The following is a 17444-nucleotide window of genomic DNA, read 5'->3' as shown; positions in this document are numbered from 1 at the left end:
TTGTGATGTCACAACAAAGCAGTCGCCAAGCCCAGAGCCTCCTCTCTTCTGATTGGCTCACAGACCTGTTGTTACTAGAGCTCCAGAGAGAAGCCTGAGAGAGGAGATGTAAAACTACACTGAGATGGTTTTTGGTTCTTAAAACCACAAATATATCTTCTTATGGATCAACACTTCTTCACAAGTTTGTAAAATCAAAAGTGTAAATGTCACATTTCACTGCAGCTTTAATTAAAAATCAAACCTGACCTTTAATTCTAATGAATGATTAATTATCTTGTTGTGACCTATATTAGGGTTTCACCAGATCGTTTTATATCTGAGGCAGAAATAACATCAGAGGAATCTTCACACGTTGACAAAATATATCATCGGGCTTATTAAAGGTCTCCTGTGGAGTCTCTGACCACCGGCTGAGCAACGGAGCAGCTTCTTCAATCATTTTCACATTAGACATCGAGAATACACAAAATGTAAACGTAACTTTTGTTTGTTTACAACTCCACACAGAAGCTTTAAGCTTCAGGGAAGAGTTTAAGTTAAGTTTAAGTTTAAACACGTCATGATTGTTGAGCCGGGGACGACTGATGGGACCAAGTTGGACCGGGTCCGTGCCAGTGTACTGTCACAAAGAGGTGGTAATCTGTTAGATTAGTGTTTTTCGGTCTGGGGTGACATTATGATCTGGTTTCAGTGATTCTGTCGTGTGTTATTTTTATGAAGCAGTTTGTTTTTCTGTCCATGAGTCAGAGGGAAGTGAAGAGCTGACAGGAGATGAGGGCATCAACAAAACAACCATTGATGCTGTGGCTCCTCCAAGGGGACCCGGGGGGAAAAAGTTACTTGTTGGGGGTCCCTGTGACCTCCATCGTATATTACATCATTACTTCCTGAGTTACCGAGAAACCAACCACTGCTACTTTCCTGATTTACAATTTACAGCTGCTTCGGTAGACGGTTTCTCTGGGGAGCAGCAGTGACTGTATAGTGTTTTTATTGGAGGGAGTTTGGAGGGAGTTTATAGTTGTCACTGCAAAATTTGCCAATATGAGGAGCCGTCGGGGGCCCCTTTTCCCATTGTGGACCCCAAGCATTTGCCTGGTTTGCCTCTCCTGACGTCCCAACCCAACGATGTTCAGTTTATAACGGTTCAACTCGGAAACAAGCAGCAGATCCTCAGAGTGGAGAAGCTGCAAACAATTAATTGCTTCATGTTCATCCGAGTGTTAGAAACTCTCCAGCAGCCAATGACTCACCAAACAGAGGCAAAGTTTGTCCCCAGGACACTTTCACAAAGACGACACACTCTTGTTTAACGTGACTCGTTCACATGCTGCTCCGAAAGTGTTTATTTATGTTTATGTGTCATGGACCAAAATGTCTGAATCCCTCCTCCACTTGTTTTATTCTCTGCTGAGTTCACGCTCTTACGTCTCTTAAATGAGATTCAGGAATCTTTAGTTTCTTTTTTTTGTGGATGAACTCTTGTTCGCAGCTCAGTCAGCTCCATCTGTCTCCCTCCAGAGAAATCTCTAACAGGACTTGAACTCGCCGTCGACTGAGCTGTTTACACTGATGAAAGTGTTTGCGAGCGCTCCGAGCAGCGCGCACATGATAAAAGATTCACTTTGGTGTCTCACATGTTTCCTGAATGAAATGGACTGGAGATTAACTGCAGTTTATTAGAGCCGCTGCTCATGGTTATTTTCACCATCAGGGAATCTGCAGATTGTTTCTGGATTTGTCGATTTCTCCTTGTGTCTTTAAAATGTCAAAACAATGTTTTAATCAATAATCTATGGTCTAAATAGTCACAGATACATTTTTTTTGTCAGTCCACTAATTGATTAATTGAGTAATTGTCCTGATCCAGTTCTGTGTGGAAAGTCTCTCAAATAACTTTTGTGGATACTTGTGTTTGTGTAAGTTTCATAACAACACGTTTGTACGTGTTAATGTGCGAACAACTGACACTGAGCTGTTTTGTTCCTCTGCGAAAAATCACTAGAGTATTCCTGTGTGTGTGTGTGTGTGTGTGTGTGTGTGTGTGTGTGTGTGTGTGTGTGTGTGTGTGTGTGTGTGTGTGTCAGAGCTGCCAAGAGACATTTCATGTAGCCACCAGCTAGATAACTCATTGTGTGTGTGTGTGTGTGTGTGTTTAGTACAGCGTGTAATTCTATATGAAGGCGATTTAAGGTTGGTTGACTGGTTAACCCAGAGACACACACACTCTCTCACACACACAAACTTCTCAGACCTCTTTCAGTGTGATTTTAGTCAGTCATTGATTATTGATTTAATGAGGGTCGCCCGAGTTCACCTGGTTGATTGCATCAGGTGCCTTAAAGAGAAACTTCACACTGAATCCATCTTTATTATCAATTCAATCTAATTTTTTAGTGAAAATTTTCTTTAGATTTTTACTCAAAAGATTTTTGGTAAAAGTTTTTTTTTGTGAAAATCTTCAATAGAAAAATATTTTAGTGACATTTTTTTTGCGTGAAAATTTTCACCCAAAAGTTTTTCCACCCAGAATCTATTGACGATAAAGGTGGATTTATCGGGAAGTTTCTCTTTCAGACACCATTGCCAGATGTGAATTTTTTTTTGTGAAAATCTTTACTAGTGAAAATGATAAAAAAAAAATGAGAAATTTCCACCAATGAAAATCAAGTATCTTTGTTGTCTGGATCAGAGATTTCAGACTGAAACCACTGTGAGATTCATGCTGATGTTCTGAAAACAACAGGAAGTGAGTGAAGCTCACGACTCAAGAATTTATTGGCTGTGATACATGAGTCTAATCTGGACGCTCTTTGGTTGCATTTTTAAAGCTGATAGAGTCAATATTTTTTATAAATAATTATATATGAAACATCATCTTTTTAAAAAAAACTTTATTCATGCATCTGTTTAGTTCACCCTCATGTCCCTGCACATGAAACTTATGTTATCAGTGAATTCCTTTCTTCGAACTTCTGTCAACTTCAAAGTTTGTTTCTAACTTTTCAATCTACGGCGAAGAACCAAGAAACTTTACACGCTGCTTTTCAGACGTTTCCGTGTCTTGATTATCTGATCAGCACGGCTTTGCTCACAACTGTCCTCCTCCATTTTTATTGAGTCAATAGGACAGAGCCCCCCCCATGGGTTTTGTTTCTATGACAACGATATCTCGACAACATATCACCTTCACCACCGCACGGCGTCTGGCCGAACAATTCAAAAAACGTTACTGGCGCTCAGGAAAAAAAGGGCTTCCTGGACAAACGACCTTACACTCCCAATCAACTGTGGTATTGACGATATAGATTATAGGTGTTGGTCGTGAAGCCTCTGGCCCCGCCTCCATCCATGATGTCACCTGTATCTCACCTGTATGTGAGTCTCCATCCTCTCGAAGCAAGATATGCGCCTCTCCGCCTGGCCGGCTGAGCTCGATGATCTCATTACATGCTGAAACATCATGACGCATAAATTTGCACTTTAATGAGGTGAAACGATGTCGAATGTTACACGATCCAGAGTTCAGACCAGTGCAGTTCACAGCAGTCATGTGTTATGTGAAGATTGTTGACATAGAAAAATTTGCTAATTAATGCCTTATAAGTAAGGACTTCATTAACATAACTGGTCCTGTGTTCAACATGATGGAGATTAAAGAGGAAAACGGGCAGCAGGAGGGAGGGCCGCGTCTGAATTAGCATTTTGTTTGTGCTTCCTGGTTCTGATTTTTGTTATAATGAGTGAGGAAGGAATCTGAATATGTTAAAAGCAAAAAAAAAAAAAAACAAGAAAATAAATAATTTCTGGTGTGTTTTTGGCTGCCGTCAACAGTCCTGTCGCACACTACACCTCGCTGTTTTTTAATAGTCACCATGTGTGAACGTGCGAGACGCCTCTCGACTCTCAGTCCCAAGTGTTCCACTTTTCCATTTGCTGCGACTGGATTCATGTTGGTCTGGAGGCGTCGTTCTTCTTCTGCCGGATTATCTCCAGAGCCGATGAGAGAGAGAGAGAGAGAGAGAGAGAAAAAATGGAGCACAAAATCTGCACAAGTTCACCCTAATTAATGTGAAGGCCTCTCGGGATCCAGAGCACTTCCCCCCGATTATTAGGATACGATGTTTAATTAGTTTTCTTAATTTAAAGAACAAATGCTTCTTTTCTCTCTTCTGATTCCTCTTTAATTAAAGAGACCAGGGAAAAAGAGGAAACACAATAAGGTAGAGTTCATTTTATTAGGAACACTTAGCTCAAACTAATGCAGTCTAATACAACAGTGCAGCCATGAATCCTCCTTATGAAGGTTATAATGTTTTCAGAGAAGTGTTGATTCAGCTTCATGGTCATAGTGGATGTATTTTTTCTGCTGTTGAATTTCATATATATATAGATATAGATATATATCTATATATATATATCTTTGTCCTATAAAGGCTGTGGCTCAGGAGGTCGTCCACTAAGTAGAAGGTCGGTGGTTCGATTCCCACATTGCCCCTGATGGCTGCTCCATCAGTGTGTGACTGTGCGTATGAGTGTGATGTATGAATGTGAGTGAATGGGTGAATGTGGCAAGTATTGTAAAGCGCTTTGAGTCGTCAGTAAGACTAGAAAAACGCTATATAAGTGCAAGTCCATTTACCAGTTATACATTATGATCCAAAATGTCATGTGACACTATTCTATCTGTTTCTACGGAAGCTGAGGAAGGACATACACAAAGTCTTGTGTTGTCTCAAGGGAAGTGATGGGACTCATCTCCGTCACACAGCAGATCAGCTGTCGTCTGTTGGTCCGACACTTCGGACTCACTCAACATCTGTTGATTGGATTGATGTGAAATTTGATACCAACATTTAAAAACCCAAAGATGATGAAACCCAAGTCACTGACTTTTCCTGTAGCGCCACCTGCAGCTCAAACCTTCACGTTTATGACCATTAAAGACTCACAAATGAACTGAACCCCTCGTTACTGTTGATTTCATAGTTAATTAATGTGCGAACATGGAATTATCATCAGTCAACATCCAGTCCTTCATCAATAAATAAGTATCCAAACAACAACAGGCTGCAATGACACAAAATCACTTACAAAATTAATTACTAATCATTTTTTTATAGAGCATTAAAAAAACAAGTGTTGACTGAAGTGATTTACAGAGAATTTGTAAAAACAACTAAATTATTCAAATGAAAAAAGAGAAACAAACAAACTGAAAGCTTCATTAAACGTCAGGTCAGATTCACAGTCGTGTTTACAAATTATTTAATCAAGTAGTGGCTGGTTTAATCTGCAATTTTATGTTCAAGTGAGAACTTCTTTTCAAGTTTTTGTACAAAAATGTTAATTTTTATAAATCTGTTTGATATTAGTAAAAATCTGATTTGATATTTGTGTCAAACTTTATTTTGTACAAAGTGTGAAAACTAAATGTCTAAAGTCTGAGAATTAATTTGATTTGAAGTTTCTGCTCAGCTAAAGACTTTTATCAGAAAACCTGCATCACAAAGTTTGGACATCGATTTTGAAAAAAGGGTTTAAAGCAAGATGCTGTTGAGTTGCATTATGGGAAATGTAGGATTCTGCGTTTGACTCAGACTAAGGACTAAAAGTCAGATTATCTCAGACTCTTTCTTCAGTTTTAACCGTCAATGTTTTTCATCTTTGTGTCAGAAGTCTGAACTTTTTGGAAAAGCAGCACTGAGCTGTTTGCATTCACAGGAATTATGACAAAATTTCACACAAACGGTTAATAATTTATATTCTCTGGATAAACAGGGATGTGACCTGGAACTAGTCTGAGTGGCGGAGGGATACGACCACGAGGAGGTGATTCTAGTTTTAGTCTATATTAGTTTAGATTTTGGAAAATGAATTAAGCAGAAATCCCCATTAACAGCTCCTGTAGTTGATGTACTACTGGTTAAACTGAAAACTGGCACTGGATTTCTTTGATACTGAAGAAAACTTAAGAACCTGCAGATTCTTCAAGCCAGTTCTGAATCACTGCACTTCCTGTCCCGTGAGTCTGTTGTACGTTATCTCAGGATTACAAGACGCAGAAGTCGTTATTACGAGACAAGATTTTCTCTTTGTGCGTCAGTAGAAATGATGTTAACTGTCCGTGAGTTTGCTTTGGTCTCAGCTGAGCGGGACCAACTCCACTGATGTGATGATGTGAAGAAGAATTCCTGGTTTGTTGATTATAGTGCTGCCGGATCGTCCCATCTGTTCCTCACACACACGGAAACTTGTCAGTCTGACTGTGACTGTTAGCGCTAATTAAAGGTTTACACATCCGTCCTCTGCTCTTCCCGTCTCTGGAACAGTGTTATTAGCACTCTGAGTGTGTGTGTGTGTGTGTGTGTGTGTGTGTGTGTGCGTGCACTTACATAAGGAGATGTCATGGTGACTCAAGCCCACGTGTTTAACTTTGGGCGGTGGGTGTTGACACGCACACTGTCAGTGTTATACTCTGATTTGGTTATTTTGAAATGCTGGAGGCTGTGATGATAACCTGTAGTTTGTGTATGTGTGTGTGTGTGTGTGTTTGAGTGTGTGTGTGTGTGTGTGTCAGTGTGTGTGTTTGAGTGTGTGTGTGTGTGTGTGTGTCAGTGTGTGTGTGAACACTTCTTTCATCTCTCAAAATCACTCTTTGTACGGTGCAGGGCTGCTCTCTCCCCTCAATTATTCATCAGCTTGTTTCCATGGAAACAGCTGCAGCCGTGTGTGTGTGTGTGTGTTTTCTTTTTTTTTTGGGGGGGGGGGGGGGTTGATTTCACAGCAGGAGGATGGGCTTCATCAGCTCATTATACCCCATTACTACAGCTGATGAGCATACAGGGACGACTCCTCCACCTGTGGGACTGTAAACAGGAAGCAGCAGTTAGAGGGGGAACTAGTACTAACTAGTACTAACTAATACTAACTAGTACTACTAACAGCAAAAGTAATTGGTGACAGCTACTTCTTTTTTCATTGTATATAAACACCTGCTGTTGAACTTCAAATTCAACTTCTGGTAGTTTTCAGTGGCTCCAGCTCTTTGGTCTTCACAGAAAAATCTCAACAACTGTCACATGGTAGTTCAGACGTTCATGTTCCCCAGAGGCTGAATCCTGCTGACTTTGATGATCCTCTGACTTTTCCTCTACCGCCATCATGAGGTTAATATTTGTGGTTTTAAATTGAATATGTTCACGACAATTAAATGACTTGCAACGTCATTCATTTCAGACGTTCGTGTTCCCCAGAGGCTGAACCTCGTAGACTTCTGTGCTCGTCTGACTTTTCCTTTAGTGCCACCATCAGGTTGATATTTGTGGTTTTAAATGAAATGAAATCAGATGATTTTCCATGCAGTTTGGTTCAGACGTTCATGTTCCCCTGAGGATCAACTGTAGTAACTGTGGTGATCCTCTGACTTTCCTCTGGCGCCATCATGAGGTTCCCACAGGAACTGCCATGACAAGCCACAACATTTATTCGAAGAGTCTTCGTCAAGTGTCTTTGGAGGAAACGTAGATCTGACATTTTATTAGTCGTAGTTTTAGACTGATGCCAGCAATAGTAGTTGTAGTACATTTAGCGTCAGTAGCAGGAGTAGTAGTATCAGTAGTCGTATTTGTAGTAGCAGGAGCAGCAGAAGTACTAGTAGTATTTGTTTTTGTTGCAGTTGTACCTTTGCAGTGCAAGCGTTAGTGATATTCAATTAGCTGTTGTTAATTATGTTTTTGTTTTACAAGTAGTATTCATTTTGTTGCTTTGGTAGTATTCCCAGCAGTAGCGGCCGTAGTAGTTGTAGTATTTGTAATTGCTGTTCTTTGGTTTTAGAAAAAGTAGTAGCAGCAGCAGTACTAATAGTATTTGTTGTAGTAGCAGTAGCACCAGTGGTAACAGAACTATTAGTGATATTTGTAAATAGTATTAGCTTTCATTGTTTTTGTAGTATTGCCAGCAGCAGTAGTAGTAGTAGTGGAAGTAGCAGTAGTAGTGGTATTTATAGTAGCAGTAGGAGTATTTGTTGTTGTTGTTGTTGGTGATGGTTTAGTTTTAGAAATAGTTGTGGGTTTTTGTTTTTGTACTATTAGTAACAGCAGTAGCAGTAGTACTAGTAGTGGCAGCAGTAGTAGTACTATTTGTAGTACTAGTTGTTGTTGGTGTTAATTGTGTTTTTGTTTTACAAGTAGTATTAATACCACCAGCAGCAGTGGCAGTAGTATCTCTAGTAGCTGCTGTTCTTAGTAGTAGATTTTATATCAGCAGCAGCAGCAGCAGAAGTAGTAATAGTAATAGTTATAGTTATAGTAGTAATAGTAGTTAGTAGTACTATTTGTAGTACAAATGACTGTTAATTGTTAATTGTGTTTTTGTTTTACAAGTAGTTTTAATTTTGTTGTTTTGTAGTATTTGTAGCTATTGTTGGTGATGATGTTTTGGTCAGCAGTACTATTAGTATTAGTTTAGTAATAATAGTAGTAGTTAGTAGTAGTAAGTAGTAGTATTTAGGAAGGAAACTTGCCAGAAGCTTCATGTCAGGATATAAAACTCTCTGTAAACTCTTTCTAGTGTTTAAACAGAGATAATTGAACGGCAGTGAAGAATAAACAGGACAGATATATATATTTATATGTATATATGTATATCTATATACACACCTACATTTATATATATATATACATAAGTAAACACAGTGTGTTGTGTTGTTGTCTCCAGCAGGGGGCGGCACAGACTCACAGTGGAGCTGGTGACCTGTGTGACCAGCAGGGGGCAGCACAGTTCAGTCCAGATCCAGAGAGCAAGACCTCAGTTAAAACACTATTCTAATGTCAGAGCGAGGGGCGAGAGACACCAACAGAGAGCGGCTTAGAGAGGGAGAGAGAGAGAGGTGGATGTAATATGTTGACCTGCATTTCACTGCGGTTATGGTAACATCACTGTTAATACCTTTAATACACTAATCCAGTGTAATCTGCTGCTGGAACACTGACCCACATGTCTGACCACTACCTGCTGGAACAGGACACGCCCCCTCCACTGTCAGCCAATCGCAGCACAGGAAACAGACCAGCTGCTTCCTTATTGGCTCTGTGCTGCCAGTAGTTAGCCCGGGGCGTCCACATACTTAAGGCCACACTGTATAATGTAGTGGAATATTATACTTCCTTTCCTTCCTTTCCTCCTTTGTTAATTCCTCCCCTTCGTCCTCTTTCCTTCCTCATCCTTTTGTTTCCTTACTATTTTGTGTTTCTTTCCTTCCTTCCTTTGCTTCCTTCTTCCCTTACTTCCTTTTCCTCGTTCGTCTCTCCCTTTCTTTTACTATCATTTCCTTATTTTCCTATTTATTTATTTCTTCCCTTCCTTTGCGTCTTTCCTCCTTTTCTTCCTTTGTTCTCACTTCCTTTCATCCTTTCTCCATTCCTTCCTTGCCTCCTTTGCTTCTTTCCTTCCTTTCATCCTCTCATATCCTTACTTTCGTATTTTTTTCCTTCCTTTTGCATCTTTCCTTCATTCCTCTCTCCCTCTCTTTTCCTTTGATTTTCTCTTCCTGTTTTATTTATGTCCTCCTTTTTTGCATCCTCCTTTTCTTCCTTTCCTCCTTTCTTCCTTCCTTCTATCTTTTCTTCCTTCCTTTTACTTTCACTTCCTTCCGTTCATATTCCTTTTCTTTTTCCCTCCTCTTCTTCCTTCCTTCCTTTGCTTCCTCCATCCTTTCCTTCTCCCGTTACTCGTTCTCTCCTTCTTTCCTTCCTTTCCTTCTCTCCTTAATTCCTTCCCTCCATTTATTCCTTTCATTTATCCTTTTATCTCTCTTTATTCATTTCCTTATCCTTCCATTTATCTCCACTTCCGTCCCTTTCATGCTTGAGCCTACTCTCCGTACACTCATCCCTCCATCCATTGATCCGTGAACCCATCCATCCATCCATCCATCCATCCATCCCTCCATCCAGCTGCACAGAAACACATTACAAGTCAGCCGAGATGCACAGCAGCCTCCCTCCTCCCTCTGCCTCTCCATCACCCCTCCTCCTCCTCCTCATCATCATCCTCCCATCTGCGCAGACTCTGCTCCCCCCCCCCTCTCCCTCCCTTCCTCCCTCCTCCTCCTCCGCTGCCTCATTTTATGGAGGAGCTTCACATCTGCAGCGCTCCCTCTCTCTCTCCCTCGATGATGGCTTCTGTTTGAGGAGGTCATTCGTCAGTCAGTCAGAGAGGAAGACGAGGAGAAGAAGGGAGGAGGAGGAGGAGGAGGAGGAGGAGGAGGTGTAGTTTGTGGCGGCTACATCTGCATGGCGGAGGGGGGGGAGGCGACGCTCGGCTCGGCTTCACCATGATCGCCGTGTCGTTTAAATGTCGCTGCCAGATCCTGCGCAGGGTGAACAAAGGTAGAGAGACATAGACCAACACTGGGAGGAAGAGAGAGAGAGAGAGAGGCTGCATGTTTGTGTGTGTGTGTGTGTGTGACGGAGGGATAACTGTGTTTGTATGTGGAACGTACATGTGTGTTTGCACGGTCGAGAGACATTTGGCGTAATCTGCTGACATTGAAAAGAGAGAGAGAGAGAGAGAGACAGAGGGTTGTTTATGACCCAAGCCTCTCTGTGTGGGTGTGTGTGTGTGTGTGTGTGTGTGTGTTAGAGAGCATGCATGTGTGTGTTGAACACGATCTCCTGATGGATCCATTCAGTCGATCGCTGCAGGTAGCTCCGGACGAGAGAGAGACCCTCAGAGTGAGTGTGAGCAGAGAGAGAGAGAGAGAGAGAGAGAGCATGAATGTAATATTCATGGTGTGTATTAACAGGGGAGAGCGAGAATAGAGGAGAAAGGAGGACAGAGAGAGAGAGAGAGTGTCAAGGTTTCTGTGATTCTTATAGTCAGATGTTTCTCTGAAAGTCCGGAGCCGCCTGAAGCTTCAGGTGTTTCCCGTTTTTTTGTTTGGAGATTTTTCCTTTTGTGTTTAAACTGCTCCGTTATCAGGAAAGTGAAAGTGTTTGTCACGACTGTCAGTGTTCATTTATTATTACAGCTGATCAGATAAAACACGAATCATTTACGAAATATTTTAAAGGTATAAATGACAAAATTTTCAGCTGTTGAAATGTGAATGTTGACTGCTCTTCTTGGACTAATATGATTATAATCTGAATATATTTGTGATTTTTTTTCTGTTGGTTCGACAAAAGAAGAAATTTGATGACATCACAATGAATTTTTATCACAATTTGTAGAATAAAACCTTAATCTATCAGCGGAAGAATAAGCTTTAAACTGCTGCACGTTTCAGTGGTAGATTCAGATTTAAACCTCAACACGTGAAAGATTTAGATATTTTTATATTGAAGCCTCGAGCTGCAACAACCAATGAAAACAGGAGTCACACCTGAGACGATTACACCTTTTAATGGAGTGGAACAAAATATGAAATATTTATCCAGACAGAGATGGAGGGAAATGAAACAACAAGCTGAACTGTGCACATTATATTATATTATTCATTCTCATAGTTTTCAAGTATTTAGTTATTTCTGTCTTGGTGACATCAGTGCTGATGGATTCATTAAAAAAAATGATCAATATAGCGACAGGTTTGAGCAGGTTTATTGATGATGGGTAAAATATGAGTGAATTTAACTGATGAAGTTTTTATTCTGAAGGTGGAAGAAACTTCACATCCTAAAATCTTAATCTGTAAAGTGACAGTAACCAGGGAGGGATCATGAGACCAAAGACAGAGACGTGGAAAAGGCCCCGCCCCTCTGAGACGAGACACCCAGACAGACACAAAGTCACTGTAACACATATTTTTCTCTATTTGTGGTATTTCTGTGTCTTATTGTGGTCGTTTTAAACTGCTTTCTAATCATTTTTAGTCTCTTTGTAGTTATTTTTAGTCTCTTTGCGACATGTCGTGTCTGTTTGCGGTCGTTTTGTGTGTCTTTGTAGATTTGTGTCCCTTCCTGTCTCAGTTTGCTTGTTATTCTGGTCGTTTTGAGTCTCTTTCTAGTCGCTCTGTCGGCCCTGTAGACCCGCTCAGCAAAAACCTGCATGTCAGTAACTGTGACTGTCAGAAACATGTAGTGGAGTAAAAATGAAGTTCAGAGGAATCTGAATAGAAAAGTAAAAATCAGCATTAAATGAACTGTGTTGAATTAGGTAATGGAGTAAATGGAGCGTGTGTGTGTGTGTGTGTGTGTGTGTGTGTGTGTGTGTGTGTGTGTGTGTGTGTGTGTGTGTGTGACGACCTCTGCTGTTGAAGGTCACAGACTCTTGTTCTAACTCCTCACGTTGTCGTGTCCGTTTCATCTGAGGAAGCTTCAGTGTGACATTATTTACACAGCATCTGTTCACTCACTTTACTTGAATGTGCAGAAGCACCGTGTTAATGTCACACATCACATTATATAGTTCAGGGTCTTCCAACTTTATCATTCTTGTATTCATGTTTTGCCTTTATTTGATAGTAGAACGGCACAGACAGGAAACAGGCTGACACGCAGCTGCAGTTATAATAAGTGTTTTAACCATTAGATCATCAGGAAGCCTCTTTTGTCTGTGTGTTTGTCTCTTGAGGCAGTTTAGTATTTTTCCTTCAGTACAACTACAGACAACATTAGAAGAATATTTCAGTTTCCTCTGTTCATCAGGTATTTTATTTATTTATTCCCACGCACAGATTTAAAATAACAAATACAAGAGAAACATCTCATGTGCAGGGGAGGACAAGAAGCCCTGATGTCGACATTTGTTTTTAATGCAATAAGTCTCTTTATTTTACACTTTATTTAAAAGGACTGTGGACATTAGGTGGAGATGTGCAGCTGGAAACTAAAGGGGTGAAGTTGGACGAACTGACCCAATGTGCAAAAGAAATGTCACTTAATTGAACATGTACCGATAAATAAGTGGATCAATAATGTGTGGCAGCTGTTTATGAAATATATTTCTCTTACCTGTGGCATTATTTCATAGTTTCTTCTCTAAAACTCAAATATAACGAGCAGGTAATTATTAACTCACGTTGAAATATCCTGGTGAGTAGCAGTTAAATATCAGCTCATCCTGAGGAAACGTTTTTACTGCTGCTGTTACTTTTGCAGCCTGTAGGGGCGGCGCTGGTCTGGCTGTTGAATGACTGTTGAATGGCTGTTTGAGGCACTCGATGTCTAAGAGAGTGTGTGACCTTGTTAAACAATTACAGCTCAATGAAAGGAGCTAAAAGTATTTATATTATATAACGAACCACAGTTTGTAGAATATGTGAGTTAGAGAGAGAGAGAGAGAGATGCAGCTGTCCTACATCTGGAGGAGGAGGCTTTCATCTCCAGTTAGCCATGGTGTGTGTGTGTGTGTGTGTGTGTGTGTGTGTGTGTGTGTGTGTGTGTGTGTGTGTGTGTGTGTGTTCAGTGTTCACAGTCTCATTGTGTTTCTGAGCTCAGCTGCCTGAACCAAACAGAAGTGAAAAAAAAAAAAAAGATCTGGAGCAGATTAGAATAAAGTAGAGCGAAATAAAATAGAAGCAAACTGACGACCAAAATAGAACAACAGTAAAGTAGAAGGGGGCTGTCGCTCTGTGATGAGCTCAGGTACAGTGTGAACCTGTGATGTCAGGGTTAAAGTCACATGATCACTTAAAATAACCATAAAGAATACACACCAGACACGGCACGTACAGTTTCACCGTGTCCAGATCCCTAAAACCTCCATGCTCCGTTCCAATAGATACGGGTCAAAGCCTCAACGTACAAACATTTGAAGCACCTGTACTGAAGTATAACATTTTAAATTATTTTCATTTTTGTGTATTTTTGGTAGGAAAAGTCATCAAATTTCAGACTAAAAGACATTTAGGGTGTTTTTACTGCTGTCAAATGTCAAAACGGGTCAAATTTGACCTGAACAGTATGTAAGGGTTAACATGAACCTGCTGTAAACCTGGGTTAACATGAACCTGGATTAATTAAGGTTTAAGTTTAGTGTAAAAATTGATTTATATGCTCAGATAATTTTATTTATTTCTAAAATCTCAAACCTTTTTATTCTTTTAAAGGCAAAACTATAAAAACGGCAAAGTTCTAAAACTGTTTAATTACAATTAAAGGTCAGAAACAAGTCAATTGATTCTGTCAAATATAAAACAGGATCAATAAGTCACAGACACAAATAATCATATAAAATACCCACCACAGTCTGACTGTAAGCTAACGCTGTGTATTTGACGGATGCTGAAGCTGCAGAAAGGAACAGAAAGTGGCCGATCTGCTGATGACATGACGATTGAAATATTCAGATCATTACTTAAATGGTTCTGGTGGTGAACTTAGGAAGAGATGGTTTCTCTTCTAATTGGGTTCATTATCAAAGTTGAATCACATCGTCAGAGTCACTGTAACAAACGATCGTCTCAACATTGATTGATTACAGGCCGTTATTTCCTGCTCCAGTTTTGAACAGTTTTTATGTTTGTTGTTTCTCAGCTGTAGTAAATATAACTTGTGTATCGGCTGTAAACTGAGAATATTGAGGGTTTTATTTATTTGTATCATCATCACATATGACCCTCATCCAATCAAATAAAATGACAATCGATCGATCAACCAGTTAAAACACAAATCTGATCACATCTGTGCATCAACACTGATCCACATGACATCATAGTGACTCTCTCAGCAAACAAAAAAACCCTCTGTCAGACGCCTCATCTGTGTGATGACATCATCGGGGAGGTGTCCCAGCGGGCCGCTGTGATTGGTCCAGGCTTTGCTAGACCACAGTGTTCTCCACAGGGATTGGTCCCTGGACTGATGAGGTCACCGCTCTGTGAGTGTTTTTTATTCATGAGCACAGGCTGCTGCAGCTTTACACTGCAAACCAGACAGATAACTGGTGAGGAAGAGTCAGTCCGTTAATTCTCAGAGCTTCATTAGGTGTTAATGAGCAGCGTGACTGAAGCCGATGGTGCTAACGGCCTAAATTACTGGTTAGTGATGCCAGGAAGCTTTTAATTCAAGGATTAATGTAGCTTCTCCATTTGTTTTGTTTTTTTAATGATTAGCACTTTAGCTCTGAGATGTATTTCTGTAGTGGAAGCTCTGTAACGTCTGATGATGATGGTGAGTAGAGATGCATTATGGGAGGTTGTCAAGGACATTTGGTGGATACTGAAATCTGTGAGGTTTCTGTCTGTTGTGGTTTGTTTGGACTCGGAAGTCAAAGGTTGTCAAAAACTTAAAACTCTCAGTTGGTTTTTATTGGAGCCTCAGAACCCGTTAAAGGAACTGGTTGAACTTCTAAACATTTAAACGGACTGTTTGAGCCGTAGCCGTTAGAGAAACTGGTAGAGGTTTAAAACCATTAAAAGGATCTGGTCGAGCTGTAGAACAGGTTAGAGGAACCTGTAACCAGTTAGAGAAGTGGTGATGGTTTCAGAGCTCGATACCAGTGGCACTTCAGGACCAATTAGAGAAACTGCTGAAGCTTCAGAACCTTCAGAACTTCAGATCTGATGGAGGTTTGTAACCATTTAAAGGAACTGGACGAGGTCTGTACCCAGTTAGGGGCTCAGTTAGACCTTCAGAACCAGTTAAAGGAACTGGCACAGTGCAAGTCTGAAACCAGTCTGAGAAGCTCTGAACCAGTGTGTGTTTCTTACTGTGTATATTAATGTGTGTTTTGTGTGTTTCCTTGTGTTTCAGATGAGGGGCCGTACACCAAACACTCCGCCGGGTCGAGACCTCCAGAAGGAGCGCTGGCCATCAGGAGGCAGAGTATACCAGGTAACACACACTCACACACACACTCACTCACTCACACACACACACACACACACTCACACACACTCACACACCACCACACACAGTTATTGTTCTGATAAATTCTAGTTGATTTTGTCATTTGTCGTCTGTTGTGTCCATTGTTTCCTTTTCCATTTGTTCTGATTCTTCTCTGTGTGATTCCACCAGCAGAGCTAATAAAGCTCTGATGAAGATAACAGCTCTGAAAATAGAGTGCGCGCACACACACACACACACACACACACACACACACACACACACACACAGTTCGCTGATGTTTTCTATCTGTGACCTGCAGGAAGATGCTTGGAGTTGCAGTTTATCTCCTCCCACCTGGAGCTGGTGTCCTACTTGCAACCTTTATCTGAGCGCTGTAATCACAATTAGCCATTAACACTGCAGGTGAAATATGTGAAGATCTGTTAGACTTTTTGGAACCAGTTTAACCATCACAAACCTGTGACGTGGTCGAGCTAAAAACGGAGTAAAGGAACCAGTAAGAGGCACTGGTGGAAGTGGCGGAGCTTCAGATCCAGTTGATGGAGCTTTAAAGTCAACCAGACACTGGGATCTGAACCCGTTAGAGCAACTGGTACAACGTCTGGACAAGTTAAGAGAACTGGGAGAGCTTCTGAACCAGTGACAGAACTGGTAGAGCTTCAAACAACCAGTAAGAAGAAATGGTAAAGGTTTAGAACTAGTGACATTATTTGGTGAAGCTTCAAAACCAGTGGAGGAACTTACTTAACTGGTCGGCCCCTGAACCAGTTGGTTGAATTGGTCATAGAGCTTCATAAACCTCAAGACCAACTGGTAAAGGAACTGGTAGAGGATTGGAACCAGTTAGAGAAACTGATGGGACTTAAGAACCAGTTGCTCCAGGAAGTGGTCGATCTGTAAGATGATCTGGTGGGTGTTCGGAACCAGTTAGAGGATTTGGAACTTCCGATCCAGTTAAGGAACTGGTAGGGGTCCAAAACCAGTTAACTGAACTGGTGGGACTTAAGAACCATTAGGAGAGCATAGTAAAGGTTTTAAACCAGTTAGAAAGGAACTAGAGGAACTACTGGAGGTTCATAACCAGTAAGAGGAACTGCCAGAGCTTCAGAACTACTGCTCTAAAGGTTCTGAACTTGTTAGAACAACTGGTACAACCTTGGAACCAGTTAGAACGTCTGAACTAGTTACAGTAACTGGTCCAGCTTCTTAAAACACTTACAGGAACTGGTAGAGATTCTGAATAAAGTAGAGGAACCGTTAGAGTTTCAGTACTAGTGCAGGGGACTAGTAGTGGTCCAGAACCACTTTGATGTGCTGGTGGACAAAATGGTACAGTTTTAAAACCAGTCAGAGGAGCTGGGTGAGGAGCTAGCAGATCCAGGACCAGTTACAGGAAGTGGTAGAGCAACAGAACTACTTACAGAACCAGTTTAGAAGAACTTTGGAACCTGTTAAAGAACCGCTAGAGGTCCAGAACCAGTCAGATGAACTTGTGGAGCTTCACAACCACTGAGAGATAATGGTACAGGTTTAAAGCTAGTTCCTAGTCGGGTTTTTGAACCAGTTAGAGAAACTGGAAAGGCGACTTAAAGGAACTGGTAGAATGTCGAAACCAGTTCAAGAGACTGGCTCGTTGCTTGGAGC

At 40.9% G+C, this 17444-nt stretch overlaps 1 protein-coding gene across 1 annotated transcript in view; it reads left to right on the top strand.

Moving 5' to 3' along the window:
- The first annotated feature begins 10339 nt into the window (after positions 1–10339).
- grip1 (glutamate receptor interacting protein 1) overlaps positions 10340–17444 on the top strand; it is a 26977-nt gene continuing 19872 nt past the window's right edge. The window contains exons 1-2 of the mRNA XM_022749088.1: positions 10340–10394; positions 15702–15782. Coding sequence (XP_022604809.1) covers positions 10340–10394; positions 15702–15782 — 136 coding nt within the window. The remainder of the gene's footprint in view (positions 10395–15701; positions 15783–17444) is intronic.

The sequence above is a fragment of the Seriola dumerili genome, unplaced genomic scaffold (assembly GCF_002260705.1).
Source record: "Seriola dumerili isolate Sdu_G_001 unplaced genomic scaffold, Sdu_1.0 BDQW01000138.1, whole genome shotgun sequence".
NCBI classification, from domain to species: Eukaryota; Metazoa; Chordata; class Actinopteri; order Carangiformes; family Carangidae; genus Seriola; species Seriola dumerili.
The sequence above is the reverse complement of the archived record's forward strand: the minus strand, read 5'-3'. Positions and strand labels throughout refer to the sequence as shown.